Here is a 20,886-nt window from a genome sequence, read left to right on the forward strand (position 1 = left end):
ATTACAAAATTTAGCTATTGAAAGGTTGATTGAAAATCGGATACAAAATGATTTTAAGGCAATTACTGATGTTGGTCTACAAAAAAAAGCCACAACTCATGTGAAGTGGGATTTTACATTACTAAGCAATTGCTGGAAAATCACAATCGTATACAATCATCTCACATTGTGTGAGAGAGCACATTTATTGTTTAATGTTTTATTCCAATGTCTTGCCTAGAATTAAACATACCCTTAATCCTATTAATACCAATTCCAGTCGGGGAGAGTTTCTTCTCTATTCATGGTAACCACTGTTCTTAAGATCCCAATATAGATTTCACTTGCATAAACATAGCCTACTTTGTGCTTGCTTTTGAGGGAGGGATGTAGAAAAATGAGGGAAAAGCAAATACAAATATCCACAATTTCAATTCCCAAACTCTTTCCACAATTTTACTATTTAATGGGAATTAGAAAAGGCAAAACGATAAATATTCTGTACTTTTGTAGGAGAAAACTAGGCTTTACTTTCTGAAAATCAAGAATGAAATTCAGCAAACAAACCATCCTATTGCAAATATTTCAAGTGATATAGCACCAAAGTAAATCACCACCTGCTGGCTAAAATGCGGGAGTGAACTTTAGTCTGAACATCTGCGAAAAAACATTCATTGGCAGTATAACTCTCAACCAAGCCACATCTGGTGACTTCTAAAATTCAAATTCTCTCATAAACAAGACTCTGGATAAACACCAAGTTTGTCAATTAAAAAATTGAATTAGATCATTCCAAATGATGCAGAATCAAATGCTACTAAATTGTTTTAAGATATTCAAGCTTGCTAATATTCATCCATGCTACAGATTTTTGCTCAAATGGCTATGCTTTCCACAAGCAGGCTAAATTCCTTACAATTCAAAAAATCTATATTTTGCACGTGGTCTTGCAGAACCTAGTCTGCTGTTCAACAGAAAATACTATGTACAAAATAAGATTCGTAAAGACCAACACTTGCATTTATTTACACTGAAATGTGGAACAAACAAATATTATATAATCCAACTGCCTAATAAATATACACAGAAGAATAATGGCCTGCAGAAGCAGGCCATTCGGCCCATCGAGCCTGCACCAACAACAATCCCACCCAGGCCCTACCCCTGTGACACTACATTTACCCTGCTTATCCTCCTGACGCAATGAGGCAAGTTAGCATGGCCAATCAACCTAATCCGCACATCTTTGGACCGTGGGAGGAAACCGGAGCACTCAGAGGAAACCCATGCAAACACGAGGAGAACGTGCAAACTCCACACAGACAGTGACCTGACGCTAGAATCAAACTTGGGTCCCTGGCAGCAGTGCTAACCACTGTGCCACTGTACCACCTCAGACCTTGGAACATTTTTAAGAAACAGGAAACTGCAGATGCTGGAAATCTGGGAAAAAAAACAGAAAATGCTAGAACAACTCAGCAGGATCAGGCAGTCAAGAGTCGCATTAGATTTTGAATAAGGCATAGGTGCGATAAGGACAAAGGAAAGACAGGGTGGAAGACAGGAGAGATTGAATAACAGAAGAATCTTACAGAGCCAAAAGTAATTGTACTGGAGCAAGAAACAAAAGACAGGCCAAGAGCAGACATGCTGCTCTATGAGAGCAAAAATATGCAAAAAACCGAAACATGAAGAGAAAAAAAGAAACATGGGGGGGGGGGGGGAGAAGAGAGTTGGAGATGGACCATGTGAAACTAAGAGAAGGGTGGAAGCAAAATTATGTTACCCAATTCAGGGTGAGAGAAGGACACAGCACCAATGTAAGAGTTGAGGGAGGAGACCCAAGTAGTCCTTAAAAGGACAAGCATAGCAAGGGCCCACACGAATACTCAAGTTTATATTTGGAGGAAGTGAGATGAATTGAAGGATAAATCTTTCAATGAGAACAAGTGCAGCCAGCCAGTGAGGGTGACGGCCAATGGAAACTGGTTGAGCCTCTGTTGAAGAAAAAACTAGGGAGCCCTCAGACTCTCCTGGTGGGGGATGGAAGTGTAGAAGGATTAGACATCCTTGGTGAAGGGGGGATGGTTGGGGCAAGAGATTGGAAACTTTTAAAGAATATGGATGGCAGGAGATCTAGGTGAGGAAAGACTGGACAAGGGGAGAAAAATATGGAGTCAAGGTAAGAAGACATCAGTTCAGTGGGACTGGAACAGTTGAAATGAAAAGTCTACCAGAGCAATGCTATTTATGGATCTTGGGAAGGAGGTAGACCAAAGCTTTTCTTGCCCGATCACCATTCCCTTGGGCCCTGTAACTAACTCTTGAGATTTAACCTCTCCTGTTTTCCATCCTATTACAAACCTTCTTCTGTCCTTGTCCCACCCACCACCTGCTCAAAACCTATTATATTTCTAACTTTCCCAGTTCTGATGAAAGGCCATTGACTTGAAACGTCAACTCTTTCTCTCTCCACAGGTGCTACCTGACCTGCTGTGTATTTCCAGCATTCTCTTTTTTTTATTGTTTCTTCAAGCTTCATTTCATTTCCAGTTACAAATTGTCCAGCAAGTAATTATTCCAGAATAACTTTTCATGTCTTCCTTTATGGTATAACTAAATGCCAGCTAATGACTAGAGCTCTTCAGTCTTTTAGAAATCTAACAAAGAGAATACAAAAAAATCACTTCTCTTTCGCCATTAATTTCTTTGCAAGTAGAAGGGTCAATTAATCAAGATCAAAGCAACAACCCTTTGTTTCAAATATCAAAGCACAGATTTTCACAACAATTCTAGAGAGATTAGACCATTGTTATAATCAGGTGGCTGGGGTAGAATAGCTCCCTTCTATCCCTTCTCCTAGTTTGGCTGCCACAGCTTTGTGTTGAAATGGATATACTCAATACAATAAGTGTTTAACGGTTCATGCATTGTGACCATAAACAGTTGATCAACTGAGGTTGAGGTTAACTTTTATTGTACTTAACCCAGTCTTAAGAAAAATAATTTAAAATAGACTCACAGCTTTCAGACACACAAACTCTCACCCTCAGAGAGAGGGGGAGGAAGTGGCGGGGGACAGGCAGCTGGAGAGGGAGGGAGGCAGCTGGAGAGGAAGGGAGGCAGCCGGAGAGCCAGTGGACACAACAATAGGTAAGAGTGGGTTGTGAAGAGGATGTAAGGGGTCTGCAAATGGATATAGATAGGTTAAGTGAGTAGCCAAAAATCTGGCAGATGGAGTATGTGGAAAAATGTGAACATGTCCATTTTGTCAGGAAGAATAAAATAAAATCAGTATATTATTTAAATGGAGAGAGTTTGCAGAACTCAGTGGTGTAGTAGGGTCTCCGCGTTCTCACTTATGACTCATAAAAAGTTGGTATGCAAGTACCACAGATGACTTAGAAGGTGAATGGAATGTTGGCATTCATTACTAGGGGAATTGAGCATAAAACAAGCAAAGTTCTCTTACAGTTGTAGAGCATTGATGAGACCACATTTGGAACACTGAGTACAGCTTTGGTCTCCTTGCTTAACAAAAGATCTAACCGCACTAGAACCAGTTCAAGTAAGGTTCACCGACTCATTCCAGGGTGAAGGGACTTATCTTATGAAGAAAGGTTGGACAGGTTGGGCCTATAGGCATTGGAGTTTACAAGAATAAGATGATCTTATGGAAACATATAAAGATCCTGAGGAGCTTTGACAAGGTGGATGCCATGAGAATGCTTCCCCTTTTGAACAAGGAAATAGTTGAAAACTAATAAATTCTAGGATAGTGCTTCCCAACTTAAAGAAATCATCAGGGAGTGGGTGGCTTTTTTTTCACTGAAATATTTATGCACCAATTGGCACCCTACACTTCTATCCCCTCCTTATGCAAACTACCTTTTCTTATGTGCCCATACAAATTTCTGTGCACTTTTTTTTAGGAATTGAAAAATAGCCAGTCATTTAAACACAGCTGGATGTTCTGCAGCTATCAACAATTTTTTTTTTTAACCCAATTCAATCAAATCAAGTCCAATTCAAAGTCTCAACAAGTGAGACATTCCCGATCCAAGCTGACAAGACAGGGCTCTCACCTCCTGTCTTGGACTTGATCTACATGATCCAAGCTGATTGGAGTAGGCATTGCACCTCCTCCAAGGCTTGATCTCATTTGCATCGTAGCCAAAATGTCGAGATGCAAATTACCATAAAATAAAAACAGATTCATTTTCAATGCAAGTATCTTATGTAGCCGAAGAACGTATTTGTTGGTGGGTGGGAAAATTAAATAAAAACATTGGAGCAGAGCAAGTGTTGAAACAGGAAGAATTTTTAAAAACTGCAAAGACTTGCAAAAACAAATTTTATAAGGGACTCATAAATGTAAAGCATGAAGGCCAGGACTCTTTTTTTGGCTCAGTAGCATTCTGCCTCTGAGGGATCGCTGCACCACCAGTAGTGCGGTCTCCAAATGAGACTTTAACCGAGGTCCGGTCTACAATCTTAGGTGGCTGCAAAAGGTTTCATAGCATTATTTGAAGAAGAGCAGGGGAGTTCTCGACCACTGCCAAATCTGACCCTCAACCAACACCAGAAACAAATGATTTGGTTACAAACTTGTTGTTAGTGCAAAAATCGACTGCCACATTTTCCTACATTACAATAGTGAAACTTCAAAATTCCCCATCTTTTCCCTCCCAGAGGTCATGAAAGGTGTTACAGAAATGCAAGTTTTCTTTTTGACAGTTCCGCATCATAAGAAAATCCAAGTTCACATTAAGCCATTAAAAGCATTGCATGCTGGGAAGAGACTACCACAAGGGAGCAAAATAGCTTCAGTTCACTGAACAGTAAGGGGAAGGTGCATTGAGTTTCAAAGTATTGAATGATAAGAGCTTAGAATTTTATTGAAAATCCAACACACCAAAACCATTGTATGCAGGTTCCATTACATCTGTTAATGAACATGCACAACACAACAAGCTGTTGCAAAATTAAATCAAAACAAAAATTTTACATTTTGGTATTCAAATTTCAAGGTCATCCCTCTTTTCTTTCTTATAGATCATTTATTTAAACATTTGACAGTTAAAAAGAGAAATAAAACTTACATGGTAGATCCTGAATGATTGGGACATAAAAGAACTTTTCATTGCATTTGATGCCTTCACAGCAGCAGAAGAACACTTCGGGGCTTTCTTTTGTTTCAACACATTCACCTCTACAAAACAGAATTACACAGATCGCTTTACATTTGTTCACAACCATATGGTTACAATTTTGTTGGACAATGCTTAATTAAGAATTAAGCAGTTTTACAATTCAAGAGAACAGATAACTCATTTTTCTACATAGGTAGGTACAAAGAGATGAAAACGCCAAAATGTTATTACGTACTTGTCATAGCAATTCCAATCATCCAGCCAACAGCCTCGTTTCACAATTTCTATTGAACCAGAGTTGTTCTTCCATGTGGCAAAACAGTGTCGTCGTTTATCTTTTTCTCCATCACAGTGCTCAATCCCACTTTGATTTGTTCGGTCTTTCTCCCAGTCTGCATTATAGAAAATGCATACTTGCTTTTCAGATCGACCAAGGATAGCACCTAAAAAAAATTCAAGTTAAATTTGGTGTGATAAATTTGATGAAAAAGGAGGAAAAACATAATAATATAAAAACATAATCAATTGCATCCCACAATAGAGTTGGTAATTTTCTTTGCGTGGTAAGTCACTATGCAAATATGAAAATTATGCTGATTCATCATCACAAATATGAAATTACAAGGAAGTCAAGTAAATACAAAACAAAGTACTCCAGTTCATGTATATAAAAGTTGACTGTCGTGACCACAGGACGTCAACTCTGCAATCTTGTATGAAAAGGATCCATATTTACAGAGCATCTAAAATGCAACAGTCTTTCAGTCAGAGGAGATCAATTCCACTATGAATTACCCATCTTTGTAAGTGGTTAAATATCTCCATGATTAATTCCTGGATTTGTAAAAAAAAATACATTTTCAATAATTCTTTTAATGAGTGTTTTCGTAAAATTTCGGCTTCTATTGTCACCTCACCAGCTATGTCACGATCATTTTGCTCCATGAAAATTTAAGAAGTGATTTGGTTTGAGTGCTTTTCATTTTTATTTGGTTGTCTGTGTGAATTATTTAACATGATTGGCTGCTTGATGACATCACTGTAGCTCTATATTAAAAATTCCTATTAATTGCTTGTTGAGAGCGCTAAAATTCTCACTTGAGACCACTAGATCTCTGTGGGGCTTTCTTCAAGGTCAGAGATGAACACCCTTGATACCAATCACGAAATCCAGGCCTTAATCTATTACTTTGGTCAAGAATCATGTAGAGAAATCAGCTGATAGGATAAATTAAATAAAATAACAAAAGGGTACAAATGGAGGAAACCAAAATTGCGAATCATATCACTGGAACATCAATTCAAAAAATAATAAAGCATATTTTTCACTTTCCAATAAAGATCCTGGGCTCTTGAAGGAGATTTCAAATTTCAGTGAAAATATTAATACTTAAATACTTTGTATCATGAATGATTTTTGGCTACAAGTTTTTTTCTGTTACAGACCAAGACAAAACAATTAACAAGTCAATACTTTTTCCACACAAATTCTACTTTTGCATATGATAATTTTTCATGATATTAATCCATACAAATATACTATAATCAAGAACAAAGAACAAAGAACAATACAGCACAGGAACAGGCCCTTCGGCCCTCCAAGCCCGCGCCGCTCCCCGGTCCAGGATTGAATCCTGAATCCAGGATCCCCGCCCAATTTTCCAGCCTATCTACATACCAATATCCTATCCACCGAGCTGTCCCTCACAGCTACGATGCTTTGTTCATTACAACCTATTAACTCACCCCCACCCCCCCATTCCAGACCATGTGATCTCCAGGGAGAGGCGAAAACCCAGAGTGAAAAACCCCAGGGCCAATATGGGGAAAAAAATCTGGGAAATTCCTCTCCGACCCCTGAGGCGATCGAAACGAGTCCAGGAGATCACAATGGCCCTGATCGGAAAATGCTTCCCAACCCTAGTCATTTCCACTTCCACGAACACCATATGAATTCCCTGCCCCCGAGACAGGTTCCCAACTATCCGCAGTCTTGCTCTGTACTGGCACCAGCAAGATGATCATAGAATGAAGCCTTGAAACGAGAAACAAGGAACAATTAGCCCGCGCCGCTCCCTGGTCCAAACTAGACCACTCTTTTGTATCCCTCCATTCCCACTCCGTTCATATAGCTGTCTAGATAAGTCTTAAACGTTCCCAGTGTGTCCGCCTCCATCACCTTGCCCGGCAACACATTCCAGGCCCCCACGACCCTCTGTGTGAAATATGTCCTTCTGATATCTGTGTTAAACCTCCCCCCCTTCACCTTGAACCTATGACCCCTCGTGAACGTCACCACCGACCCGGGGAAAAGCTTTCCACCGTTCACCCTATCTATGCCTTTCATAATTTTATACACCTCTATTAAGTCTCCCCTCATCCTCCGTCTTTCCAAGGAGAACAACCCCAGTTTCCCCAATCTCTCCTCATAACCAAGCCCCTCCATACCAGGCAACATCCTGGTAAACCTCCTCTGTACTCTCTCCAAAGCCTCCACGTCCTTCTGGTAGTGTGGCGACCAGAACTGGACGCAGTATTCCAAATGCGGCCGAACCAACATTCTATACATCTGCAACATCAGACCCCAACTCTTATACTCTATGCCCCGTCCTATAAAGGCAAGCATGCCATATGCCTTCTTCACCACCTTCTCCACCTGCGACGTCACCTTCAAAGATCTGTGGACTTGCACACCCAGGTCCCTCTGCGTCTCTACACCCTTTATGGTTCTTCCATTTATCATGTAGCTCCTCCCTACATTATTCCCACCAAAATGCATCACTTCGCATTTATCAGGATTGAACTCCATCTGCCATTTCCTTGCCCAAATTTCCAGCCTATCTATATCCTTCTGTAGCCTCTGACAATGTTCCTCACTATCTGCAAGTCCTGCCAGTTTTGTGTCGTCCGCAAACTTACTGATCACCCCAGTTACTCCTTCTTCCAGATCATTTATATAAATCACAAACAGCAGAGGCCCCAATACAGAGCCCTGCGGTACACCACTAGTCACAGGCCTCCAGCCGGAAAAAGACCCTTCCACTACCACCCTCTGTCTTCTATGACCAAGCCAGTTCTCCACCCATCTAGCCACCTCCCCCTTTATCCCATGGGATCCAACCTTTTTCACTAGCCTACCATGAGGGACTTTGTCAAACGCTTTACTAAAGTCCATATAGACAACATCCACGGCCCTTCCTTCGTCAACCATTTTGGTCACTTCTTCAAAAAACACCACCAGGTTAGTGAGGCATGACCTCCCTCTCACAAAACCGTGTTGACTATCGTTAATGAGTTTATTCCTTTCTAAATGCGCATACATCCTATCTCTAAGAATCTTCTCCAACAACTTCCCCACCACGGACGTCAAGCTCACCGGCCTATAATTACCCGGGTTATCCTTCCTACCCTTCTTAAATAACGGGACCACATTGACTATCCTCCAATCCTCAGGGACCTCACCTGTGTCCAGTGACGAGACAAAGATTTGCGTCAGAGGCCCAACGATTTCACCTCTCGTCTCCCTGAGCAGCCTTGGATAGATTCCATCAGGCCCTGGGGATTTGTCAGTCTTTATATTCTCTAACAAACCTAACACTTCCTCCTTCGTAATGGAGATTTTCTCCAACGGTTCAACACTCCCCTCAGAGACACTCCCAGTTAACACATCCCTCTCCTTTGTGAATACCGATGCAAAGTATTCATTTAGGATCTCCCCTACTTCTTTGGGCTCCAAGAATAAGTCCCCACTTTTGTCCCTGAGAGGTCCGATTTTTTCCCTAACAACCCTTTTGTTCCTAACGTATGAATAAAATGCCTTGGGATTCTCCTTAATCCTGTCTGCCAAGAACATTTCGTGACCCCTTTTTGCTCTTCTAATTCCCCGTTTGAGTATTTTCCTACTTTCATTGTACTCCTCCAGAGCTCCCTCCGTTTTTAGCTGCTTGGACCTAACATACGCCTCTCTTTTCCTTTTGACCAGTCCCTCAATTTCCCTGGTTATCCACGGTTCTCGAATCCTACCCTTCCTATCCTTCTTTTTTACAGGCACATGCTTGTCCTGTAGCCCTAACAACCGTTCCTTAAAAGACTGCCACATACCAGATGTGGATTTACCCTCAAACAGCCTCTCCCAATCAAGAGCTGCCAATTTCTGCCTGATCCCAATAAAGTTAGCCTTCCCCCAATCCAACACCTTACCCTTGGGACACCACTCATCCTTTTCCATCACTATCCTAAAGCTAACAGAATTGTGGTCACTATTTGCCACATGTTCCCCAACCAAAACTTTGAAGACCTGACCGGGCTCATTCCCCAGTACCAGGTCCAGTATAGCCCCCTCTCTAGTTGGGCTGTCCACATATTGTTCCAACGAACCCTCCCGTACACATTTTACAAATTCCTCCCCATCCAGAGTCCCTGCCCTCAGCGATTTCCAGTCTATACCAGGGAAATTGAAGTCTCCCACTACAACAACCCTATATTTCCTGCACCTATCCAGTATCTCCTGACAAATTATGCTCTAAAATTAAAACCAGAGTAAAAGGGTCTAAAAATGTATAAATGATTATGTGCTATATTAAAAAGTTATTTGGTGCCCTACAAAACAAACATGGAAGACAATTATCCAGTTTCTACAATTAATTGCAAAAAGCATGTATTGCACATGTTGATTAACCAGCAAGTACCTATAGGAGAATTGACCTCAAGCTTACCTCAGGACCTTGAGGCCTTAAAAAGGGCAGTTGAGCATAATAATCCATTGGGCATAGCATGCAGTAATTCCTGTGTTCGTTGAACAATCTATCCTCTATCTTATGGTGACCACCACTACAAAAGGACCCATAAACATTGCACAATAATTCAGAATATTTGTACAATGAAGAATTCTACTTTTCACATCAGAAGGTATACAATAATAGGTAGTATTGTGGACATGGAAGTATGCTTAGAAAGTTAATTTGTTGGCAAGTCAGAGCTGCTCTGTACTTCATGTTAGCCATTGGCCACAAGGCAATTCAGATATAGTAAATTAAAAACGAAACAACTTTCTCTGCCTCTTGCTTAAAATCCAGTACATCTCCACCTTTTTTCCAGTTCTGATGAAAGGTCCTTTCTCCACAGGTGCTGCCTGATCTAAGTAATTCCAACATATTCTGTTTTTATTTCAAATTTTCAGTTTCTGCAGTGTCTTCTGTATTAGTATTTAATTCACTACTACTTTTCTTCCAGGAATGCTCATCTTGGGGGGGGAAAAAAACTTCTGTTCAGCTCTCTGATGGGATTGGTGTTTGTCTCTTTTACCTTGTTCATCTTCAATGCTTTCCAATTCCCTTTATATGTTTGATCAGGTGGCTAACAAAACTCACTTAAATAGCCACATCTCTTTCTTCAGCAACTGTCTCCATGTAGGTTCCAAGTGAAATTCCACCCTTCCATGTTGTTTTGCATCCACTCATGATCATAGATATATTTGATTGATTTATTGTCACATGTATTAACATACAGTGAAAAGTACTGTTTATTGCGCACTATACAGACAAAGCATACCGTTCATAGAGAAGGAAACGAGAGTGTGCAGAATGTGTTACAGTCATAGCTAGGGTATAGAGAAAGATCAACTTGATGCAAGGCAAGTCCATTCAGAAGTCTGACAGCAGCCGGGAAGAAGCTGGTCTTGCGTCGATTGGTATGTGACCTCAGACTTTTGTATCTTTTTCCCGACAGAAGGTGGAGGAAGAGAGAATGTCCGGGGTGCGTGATACATATCCAAAATATTCAGCATTCCTGGAACTACTTCTCTAAACACACTCAGAGCGTCATACACTATTACATGTTGCGGCCAATCTTCCTCTTCAGTAACATCAAATCACTATCACAAAGCTGCCCTAGCACACTATTCCATTTCATCCTTTGCCTCATCTCGCGCTTTAACAAAACTTCTCTCGTCCTTTTAGGTGTCAAGGATTGCAAGCTTCAATAACTCTTGGACACCAACACCCTTCCAGATCCATTTTCCCTTTTTGTTCCTCTGTCCCCAACCTTCCTTCCAATCTCACCCTTGCTGTGTTTGCACTATTCCCTCTGACCCCTAACGGCCTAACTTTTTTAAATGTCGACACCTCAGTGTATTTGATTTTTTTTTTTTACACGTTGTCTCCGTGCCCACTCATTTGTCCAGAAATCGTCAGGGTTCCCATTCCTTCTGGACACTTCCTCTGACCTCTTCCCCTCTCTAGATCTTTTCATTGGGAACTGCTGGAGTGATAACAGCCATCTCAATTTCTCTGCTCCATTCATTCACTCTAACCTACCCTCCCAAACTAACCCCATGGAACTTGCAACAAGCACTCCATTCTCCCAGGTCCAGCCCTAATATTGCTGTTCAACTAGCTGTTGTTCAGCAAACCAAACTCTATCTTGCAATGGGTAAAACCCCAACTTTTTGTCATAACCTCCTACTGCCCACTGGACCATGATCCAGTGCAGATTTGGAACTGAGTGCATATCTTGAAGTTTGGTGAGTGGGGAAAGTTTTAAATGTTATTATCCTTGAAAAATCTACTTGGTCTGTAATTAGCAGTAACTGGAAAGTACTATGTAAGTAGACAAAGTTTTTTTCCTTCCTCGAGCAGGGTAAAAATACTCTACTGAGAGCCGAGTGGCTAATTAGCTAACTGGATGAATCTGGTTTCTCCAGTTTCAGTTTCATTTACTATAAATTGAGTTCTTAGTGCAATTAAGGCCATCAGCTTTGGAACCGAGTGCTTACCTGGGAGTTTGGTGAGGTGGTGGTGTTCTTTTTTTTTGCTTTTTCTACCTTTTTCACCATGTGTTCTCATGGTTCTCACTCTACTACAGGGAAAGACGCTAGTTATTTGGTGAGTGTCTGATAACTGGTTAAGATCTGTTCCAGTCCAAAGGTTTGAAATAGTATACTATCTGACAGTAAAGTTAAAATACATAAAAAAGGAACTTAAAAAGTGAATAATACAAGTAATTAATTAAAACACATTAAGGATGGCAGGACATGTAAAGTGTCAAGGCTGCAGCATGTGGGAACTCCTGGGTCCCAGAGTGATCCAGGACAAACATGTCTACAGTAAGTGTTTGCAGCTCAAGGAGCTCCAGGTCAGTCAATGATTTGGAGGCTGAGCTGCAGACACTGACACATCAGGGAGGGGGAAAGTTACCTGGATGCTTTGTACCAGGAGGCAGTCCCATCACTTAGGGTAGGGCTTCTGATTTAGTCAGTGATGAGGGACAGAAGGTTGTTATTGCAAGTGAGGCAGGTTAAGGTGACCCAGAGAGATTGTGTGCAGGAGCCTCAGCCTTTACAATTGCCCAATAGGTTTGAAGTTTTCTTAGCTTGTTTGGACGTGACTGGAGGCTGCAGGGTTGATGAGCAAACTGACCATGGCACCCTGGTACAGGAAGCCATTCAAGCAGAGGAACAAAAAAAAATGTAGTGAGAGTAAGGGCAGTTTAGTGAGGGAAATTGACATATTCTCTGCAGCAAACAGCAAGAGTCCAGGCAGCTGTGTGGTCTGCCCAGTGCCAGGGGGTCAGAATTGGGACACATTGTTCAGGGCTGGATGGTCCATGTAGGTACCAGCAACATGGGTAGAATTTGGAGTATAAGGAGCTAGGTATTAAATTTTTTTAAAGTAGAACCTCAAAGGTAATAATCTCTGGATTATCTGTGCCATAAGCAATTTGACATAGGGTACAGTAAATCATAGAGATGAACATGTGACTCAAAGACAGCTGTGGGAGAAGTGGGTTCCACTTCCTGGGGTACTGGCACCATGACTGCAGAAACTGTGCCCTTTTTGGGTGCAAGGCCGATTTTGGCAGCAAAACCGATTTTGGCAGCAAAACACGGCTGAGAAGATTGCGTGCGTTGCCAAACCAGTTCGTGGGACCTTGGACTTGCATACAGTCTTACCAGCTCGCTGCAACAGTTGATCACCGCAGCAAGCCGGTAAGATTGCTCCCATACTAACTGAACCAGACTGAAAGAACCTAGAGTACTTTTTTTTAAAATTATAGTTTTATGATAAACATTGACAATTAGAACCCAATATGATCAATAAATAATATTTTCTCCTGCAGCAAAGTGTTGTGTTGTCAAATGTGTACGCTCTTTTTATACACAAACTAGGGTGCTTGCTCAATGAAGGTCATTTTCTTTTGCTATTTTAAAATGTCTCTATTCATAAATTGAATATTGCTGATATAAAACTTTCGTATTTAAATCAAATTTTAAAACCAATCTAAAACTCAGACTCATAGGTAGTATGTTTCGTAAATGTTGTTCAAGTTTATGTAGCTATGCCATTTTATCAGACAAGAAAAATCTTGTTTAAATGCCCTGTAGGCAACATATCAACTGCCAATAGTAGCAATCAGCAGATATTATGACCTGTACTGACTCTCAGAATATATCATAGAATCATAGAAACCCTACAGTGCAGAAAGAGGCCAATGGGCGGCACGGTAGCACAGTGGTTAGCACTGCTGCTTCACAGCTCCAGGGACCTGGGTTCGATTCCCGGCTCGGGTCACTGTCTGTGTGGAGTTTGCACATTCTCCTCGTGTCTGCGTGGGTTTCCTCCGGGTGCTCCAGTTTCCTCCCACAGTCCAAAGATGTGCGGGTTAGGTCAATTGGCCATGCTCAAATTACCCCTTAGTGTCCTGAGATGCGTAGGTTAGAGGGATTAGTGGGTAAATATGTGGGGATGTGGGGGTAGGGCCTGGGTGGGATTGTGGACGGTGCAGACTCAATGGGCCCAATGGCCTCTTTCTGCACTGTAAGGTTTCTATGATTCTATGATATATTCTGAGAGTCAGTACAGGTCATAAAATACTGGATAGTTCCACAGCTTCATCACGTCAATGTTGGGAACACTTTAGCTCTGACCAAATTTACAGCACATTTTCAGGTGAAATGGGCAAACTTTATAGATCAAATTATTTGCATCTACATGCATTCAAATTTCAATCATGCTCCAAACCGGAGAAATTATGGGTTATTTATTAATTAATTTGATCAAAACTTAAAATCCAAAGTCCTCACCACAAAATTTGGTTTTAAGAATATTTCAGTAGAATTCCAAGGACAGTATTAATCAGGTATGAGCTTTATAAGTCTATTAGATAGGATTAAAGAGCTGAATGTAAGGTGAATTCATATAGATTCAACTTGTATGGCTGCTGTTGTCTAATGTCTGACTTGTGGTTTACTGTCCCTGAATCAAAACTGCTTCAACTTCCTTCCAGAAATCCCCACTGGGACGGAGCCAAACATACAGATTGGCAACAATCCCAGAAAATTTCCCTACAGTTAAAATGCATAACGTTCCAAAGCACAGCATGTGCAACTGCAACCATTAATTAAAGTTTTCACTTTATACCATAAATACTTGTACAAAAGCTAACCCATGACTTTTGGCCTAAAATAAAACTGGTCACAAAGAATCAATTTCAACACATGGATATATGCTCAGATGACAATAAAGGTAAAAGCAATGTCGCCATAGTCCCAGGTCATTTGGGACTCGTGGTGATTTAACCTGAGGATCATCATACCTCAGGTGAGGGACAAGGTTGAGAAGGCAGGCCTTCACGACTTAATTCAGCTGGTACTGGAATTGAATTTGCGCTGTTGGCATCGCTCTGCATCACAAACTAGCCGTCCAGTCAACTGAGGTAACCGACTCCCCAACAGATGACAGTACAACCTAGAACAGTGGTGAGCAACCTGCAGTCCACGAGACATTTTGTTGGCCGTTGCCCATGCATAGCATTGCCACATTCTGCTAATTTCCCATCCATGTGGTTTTTTTGTCTTGCCGGTATCACTGAAGTGATATGCACGCAATACATGGGCAAATGAAGATACTTGCTGATTGCACACAATTTTGGATGCAGAGGGAGCACATGACTCTCAGTCAATGCGGAAATATTTATTTTGTTTTTACCATTTGAAGTTGATAGTTCTATTAAGATATAATTGATAAAGCATTTTCTGCAACTCATTATGAAATATTCAATGTATATTAAATGTAGTCAATCTGATTCATTGGGGTTTGTGAGCAACCCTGATTTCAATCTTGCAGCCCACCAAGATGAAGGATGAGGACCACTCATGCAGCCCACTGATTAGACTAGGTTGCCCACCGCTGGCCTGGAAACTTCTATGCATTAACACCTGCACTTTACCTAATATCTTTATTCATGGCAGCAACATTAATGTTTAAGGCAAATGTTTATTGCTGAAAGCTGTCTTGAACTCATCAGGCCAAATTTCAAACATTCACAACAATTTATACTACAGGAGAAAAGGGGTGCTGATTGGTTGGCAAGTTGACTCCGATTGGCTGAGGTGCTGCAATAGGCAAAGCAACAGGATGTTCTTGTCTCCCCGTGTTTCCAGGTTGGATATATTCCTTTTGTTTGCAGAGAGAACTGTGTATGAATGTATGTCACATTTAGCAAGTGTAAATGAATCATGTTATGAACTCGACTGATGCATTTAAATTGGTTGTTAATGTAGTTATTAGTGCATCAAGATTGTTCAACAAGTGCTGCCCAATCTAACAGTACGCATTTTGTTTTGGATTTTGCAAGCACGTGCTGGTTGAGTGCAGTCTACACTCTGCCTATTACAAACAGCCAGAGGAACTGTTGTCCGGAAGTATGGCTTGTATACCTGACATGGCACCAACACAAACTCATACATGATGTTGCAAACAAGTTTCAAGATTGAAAGTTACAGTTTTTAAAACTCAAACTTAAATGCAGTTTAAATACAATCTACTAATTCCAGTTCTGAAAGACTTAAATCCAAATCCTAACAATTCAAACTTAGAGACCATTTTAATGGAGCCTGTCCTTTCCTCAGCAAAGTGACAGAAGAATCTCATAATAGTGCAGATCTTGTCTTGGAAAAATTATGCTGTCACAAGGTCCATTATACTCTGTAAATTGTGCGTCTAGTTTACTTATAAAGACTAAATTGAAAGCAAAATACTGCGAATGGTAGAGATCGGAAATAAAAACGAAAATGCCTAGAAGTACTCAGGTCTGGCAGCATCTGTGGAAAGAAACAGAGCTAACACTTCGAGTCCATATGACTGAAGATTTGTAAAGATTTGAAACATTCGGAATTTTACCACCCCGTCCACTCAGGAATTAGAGTGGGAAAGGGGCGGAGCATTGGAAGGTCCGTTGACCTCAGGCGGGATTTTACAGTTTTGGGATGAGTGAGGCCGTAAAATCCCACCCATTAATTCTGTTTCTCTCTCCACAGATGCTGCTAGACCCTTAGAGTTTTTTCAGTATTTTCTGTTTTTATTACTTGCAAAGACATCTGGTCTGAACTGCATAAATATCCATGCATTATTTCAGCCTCTTAACTAACTGAGCTAAACAGCTAAATTTAAACAATTCAAAATAGTAATGGCTATTTACATAGCACACATTACTGCAAGATTATTGAAACATGAAAGCATATTTTTGGCCATAAGGCAGCTTTCAAATTGCTCATTAGAAAAACAATCAAGTATTTATAAGATGATTTTATATACCTTCAAAAGAAAATCCAAGTCCTTGAAACACCCAAGAAGTAGGGGAGGGAGAAAGATGAGAATACCAAGTCAAGTCTAGCAGTTTAAAACAATTGTGTGTAGTATCATTTTATCCTCAGAGCAGAGTGATATATGAGAGATGGGAGTTTTGTTATTGGGAGGGGGAAAGGTGATGTAAGGCAGATTGACAAGTAGCACACCGGGAACCTCTGGTTAAGTTATTTTACGTAACCAATTAATCCCACATCAGAACAAATTCAGCTTGAAGATATGGAATTAGTTAAAACAAAGCAAATAAAATTAATGCTGTGAATAAACGATCCCAAAGTCATGCACTAAATAGGAATCTTGATTCATTTTAAACACAAATTGATTTATACATTTTTTTAATTGAAAAATGGCGTATTTACAACATCTCAATGAAAGCCCACAGATTTTGTTTAAATTATTCTCTCACAAGATGTGGGCATCATTGACAAGGCCAGCATTCACATTGTCTACCCCCAACTACCCTCAAGAAGGAGCTATCTTCTTGAACCACTGCAGTCCATGTGGGGTGGGTACATCCAGAGTGCTGTTTGTAAGGGAGTTCCAGGATTTTGACCCAGCAACCATGAAGGTACAGTGACATGGTTCTAAGTTAGGATGGTGTGTGGCTGGGAAGGCAAGTTGCAGTGGTGTTACCATGTATCTGCTGCCCTTGTTCTTCAAGGTGGTATCAAGGTGATGTCAAAGAAGCCTTGGTGGGTTGCCGCAATGCATCTCGTAGATGCACTGCTACCATTGTGTGCCAGAGGTGGAGGGAGTACATGTTTTTTTAAGGAGGTGAATCGGGACCAAACAGGCTACTTTGTACTGGATAGTGTCAAGCTTCAAGTGCTGTTGGAGCTGCATTCATCCAGGCAAGTGGAGAACGTTCCATCACTCTCCTGACTTATTCTATTGTGGAGGGTTTAAACTAAGTTGACAGGGGTGTGGGTACCAGAAGGAATTATCAAGGAGGAATACTGGCAGAGTGTATAGAATGATTAAAGAGGCAGTCCTATGCTGTAGAGAGAGGATAGTCCAGAGGTGTCAAGGAGAGAACATATTCGGCTAGAGCCAAGGAACAATAAAGGTGTATTTACCTTGCTCTGCATAGTCTACAGTCCATCAACAAGTTGAAAAGATGTAGAGGAAGAATTATAGAGTAGTAAAAAATATTAACCCAATATAGACGGGAAAGGTGGCAGTATAAAGGGGAAAGAAGGAGAAATATTCTATAGCTGTATATTTCCAATCTAACAAAAGGCACTGCTGGAATTGCTCTTGGAAATGAGGTGGACAAAGTGAGTCAAGCATCAGTGGGTGAACATTTAGAGGACAACGGTCACTGTATCATAAGGTTTAGGCTGCCTGTGAAAAAGGACAAACAACAATCTAGAGTAAGAGTAATTAATTGAGGGAAAAGCCAAATTCATTGGGGTAATAACAGATCTGGGTTAAATAAATTGGATTTAAGGGGTTGGCAAGACCAATGATAGCTGAACAATGGGCCATCTTCAAAAAGGGAGATAGTTTGAACACAATCAAGGTATGTTCCCTCGAAAGGAAAAGTTACAGCAAATTAAGCCAGAGCTCCTTAGATGACAAAAGAGATAGAGATTAAGATGAAGAATTAAAAATGTGCTTTTGACAAATGTCAGGTGGATAATACAATTGAGAACTGGGCTGAATATAGAATGTTTAGAGGGGAAGTGTAAAAGCAAATAAGAGAAGAAAAGAGGAGCATGAAAAAGAGACTAGAAGTTAACAGAAAAGGAAATCTCAAAGTCTGCAATAGGAACATAAATAATAAGAGTTGTAAAAGTAGTAGAGACAATTAGGGACCAAAAAGGGAATTATGCATGGAGGCAGGGGAGAACGGCTGAGATAGTAAATGAATACTTTAACTGTCTTCACCAAGGGAAAAAATGCTACCCAGGTGAAGCTGGAGATAATACACTAGAAGGATTTAAATTCGACAGGGAGAAATTATTAGATAGGCTGTCTATACCCAACGCACCAGGACCAGGTGAGATACATTCATGGATACTGAGGGAAGTGAAAGAGGTTTGTCTTATGAAGAGAGATTGAGCAATTAAGGCCCATATTCCTTCGGGTGAAAAACGAGAGAAGATTTAATTGAGATACAAGTTAATGAAGGGGGTTGACAAAGTAGGTGTAAGAGAGGATGTTTTCTCTTGTGGAACAATCTAGAACAAAGTTTCATTGTTTTATGATAAGAGAAATATCAATGATATGGGACATGTGCAGAAAAGTGGTAGATATTGTTGGTGCAGACTCAATAAGCCAAAGGGCCTTTTTTGCACTGTATGACTCTATGACAGGGGTAGCATAAAACACAAATGAAGAGAAATTACTTCTCTCAAAAGGTTGTGAATCTGTGGAATTCAATATCCCAGTGTGCGGGAATGCCGAGACAACGAGTAAATTTGAGGAGATGGACATATTTTTAATTAGTAATAGGTTGAAGTGTTACGGAGAACAGTAGGAAAATGGAATTGCGGCCGAGACGAGATCTTATCGAGTGGCAGAGCAGGCTCGAAAGGCTGAATTGTCTACTCATACACCTATTTTTTATGTTCTGAGAGTAAAAATTGCAGTGACACTGGCCATAACTTTCCAATCTCCCTACAGGGCTGATTGCAGAAGACTGAAAAACAAATATTGCACCCTTGTTCAAAAAAGAGTGTATAGGTAAGTGATTATAGGTCAATCAGTTTCACTTGGGTGGTGAGGAAACTTCGAAAAATATAATTAGTCACATGGATAAGTGTAGGTTATAAGGAAAAGTCATATTTAGCTAACTTGCTCAAGTTTTTTTGAAAACGTAATAGATATTGCTGATGAGGAAAATGCTGTTGCTGTGTACATAAGATTCCAAATGGCATTTGATACAGTGCCACACAACAGACTTGTGAGCAAAGTCATAACTTATGGAATAAATTAGAAAGTAGCAAGGTGGCTATGAAATTTGCTGAATGGCAGGAAACAATAATGGTTAATGGATGCTTTTCAGGCTGCAGGAAAGTTTGGAGTCAAGTTCCCAAGGAGTCAATATTGGGACACTTGCTCTTCCTGTTATATATTAATGACCAAGACCTTGGTGTACAGAGCATAATTTCATATTTTGAGGATGATATGAAACTTGAAAGCATTGTGAACTGTGCTAGAAGGATAGTGTAGAGCACATAGATGAGTTGGTGGAATAGGCAGATAAATAAGATGCAGTTGAATGCAAAGAAAAGCTACGTAATTCATTTTGATGGAAAGAACATGGAGACAATAAAAAATAAAGGGTACAATTCTAAACGGAGTGCAGGAGCAAAGGGATCTGGATATATATGTGCATAACTCATTGAAGGTGGCAAAATCAATTGAGAGGGCACTTAATAAAGCAGACAATGTCCTAAGCTTTATTAAAGTGGGCATAGAGTACAAGAGCAAGCAGGTTATATTGAATTGTATAAGACACTAATTCAGCTTCAGTTGGAGTACTGCATCCAGCTCTGGGCACCACACGTTAGGAAAAATGTGAAGGCATTGGAGAAAGTGCAGAAAAGATTCACAAGAATGGTTCCAGATATGAGGAACTTCTGTAATGATAGATTAAAGACTGTTTTTCTTGGAGAAGAAAAGGCAGAGAGAAGATTTGATAGAGATATACAAAATTATGAGGGGAGAGTGTAGATAGGGGGGAAACTGTTCTCACTCGTGAAAAGACTGAGAATGAGAGGGCGCCGATTTAAAGTAATTGACAAAGGAAACAAAAGCTGCAGGAGGAAAAACTTTTTCATGCAGCAGGTGACTGGGGTCTGGAATGCACTGCCTGAGAGTGTGCTGGATGTGGGTTCAATCGAGGCATTCAAAAGGGAATTTGACTGTTCTTTGAAAAGGAAGAATGACCATGGTTCCGGGGAAAAGATGGAGTCATGGCACTAGGTGAATTGCTCATTCGGGGAGCTTCTGCAGACACAACAGGCCAAATGGCCTCCTTCTGACTTTAACAATTATGTGATTCTCCCAAGGCACAAATCACACAATGGAGAGTCAGTAGGGCAACAATTTGCAGTCCCTGATTGACATGTTCTTGCAGCCAGAACATAATTTTATGCTCAAAA

At 40.6% G+C, this 20,886-nt stretch overlaps 1 protein-coding gene across 1 annotated transcript in view; it reads right to left on the reverse strand.

The window, feature by feature from the left end:
* The window catches only part of LOC144503538 (activin receptor type-2A), a 138,724-nt gene that overhangs the window by 43,010 nt on the left and 74,828 nt on the right, over positions 1–20,886 (reverse strand). Inside the window, exons 2-3 of the mRNA XM_078227998.1 lie at positions 5,368–5,575; positions 5,082–5,191 (exon numbers count right to left, since the gene is read on the reverse strand). Of these exons, the coding sequence (XP_078084124.1) occupies positions 5,082–5,191; positions 5,368–5,575 (318 nt within the window). The remainder of the gene's footprint in view (positions 1–5,081; positions 5,192–5,367; positions 5,576–20,886) is intronic.

The sequence above is a fragment of the Mustelus asterias genome, chromosome 14 (assembly GCF_964213995.1).
Source record: "Mustelus asterias chromosome 14, sMusAst1.hap1.1, whole genome shotgun sequence".
NCBI lineage: Eukaryota > Metazoa > Chordata > Chondrichthyes > Carcharhiniformes > Triakidae > Mustelus > Mustelus asterias.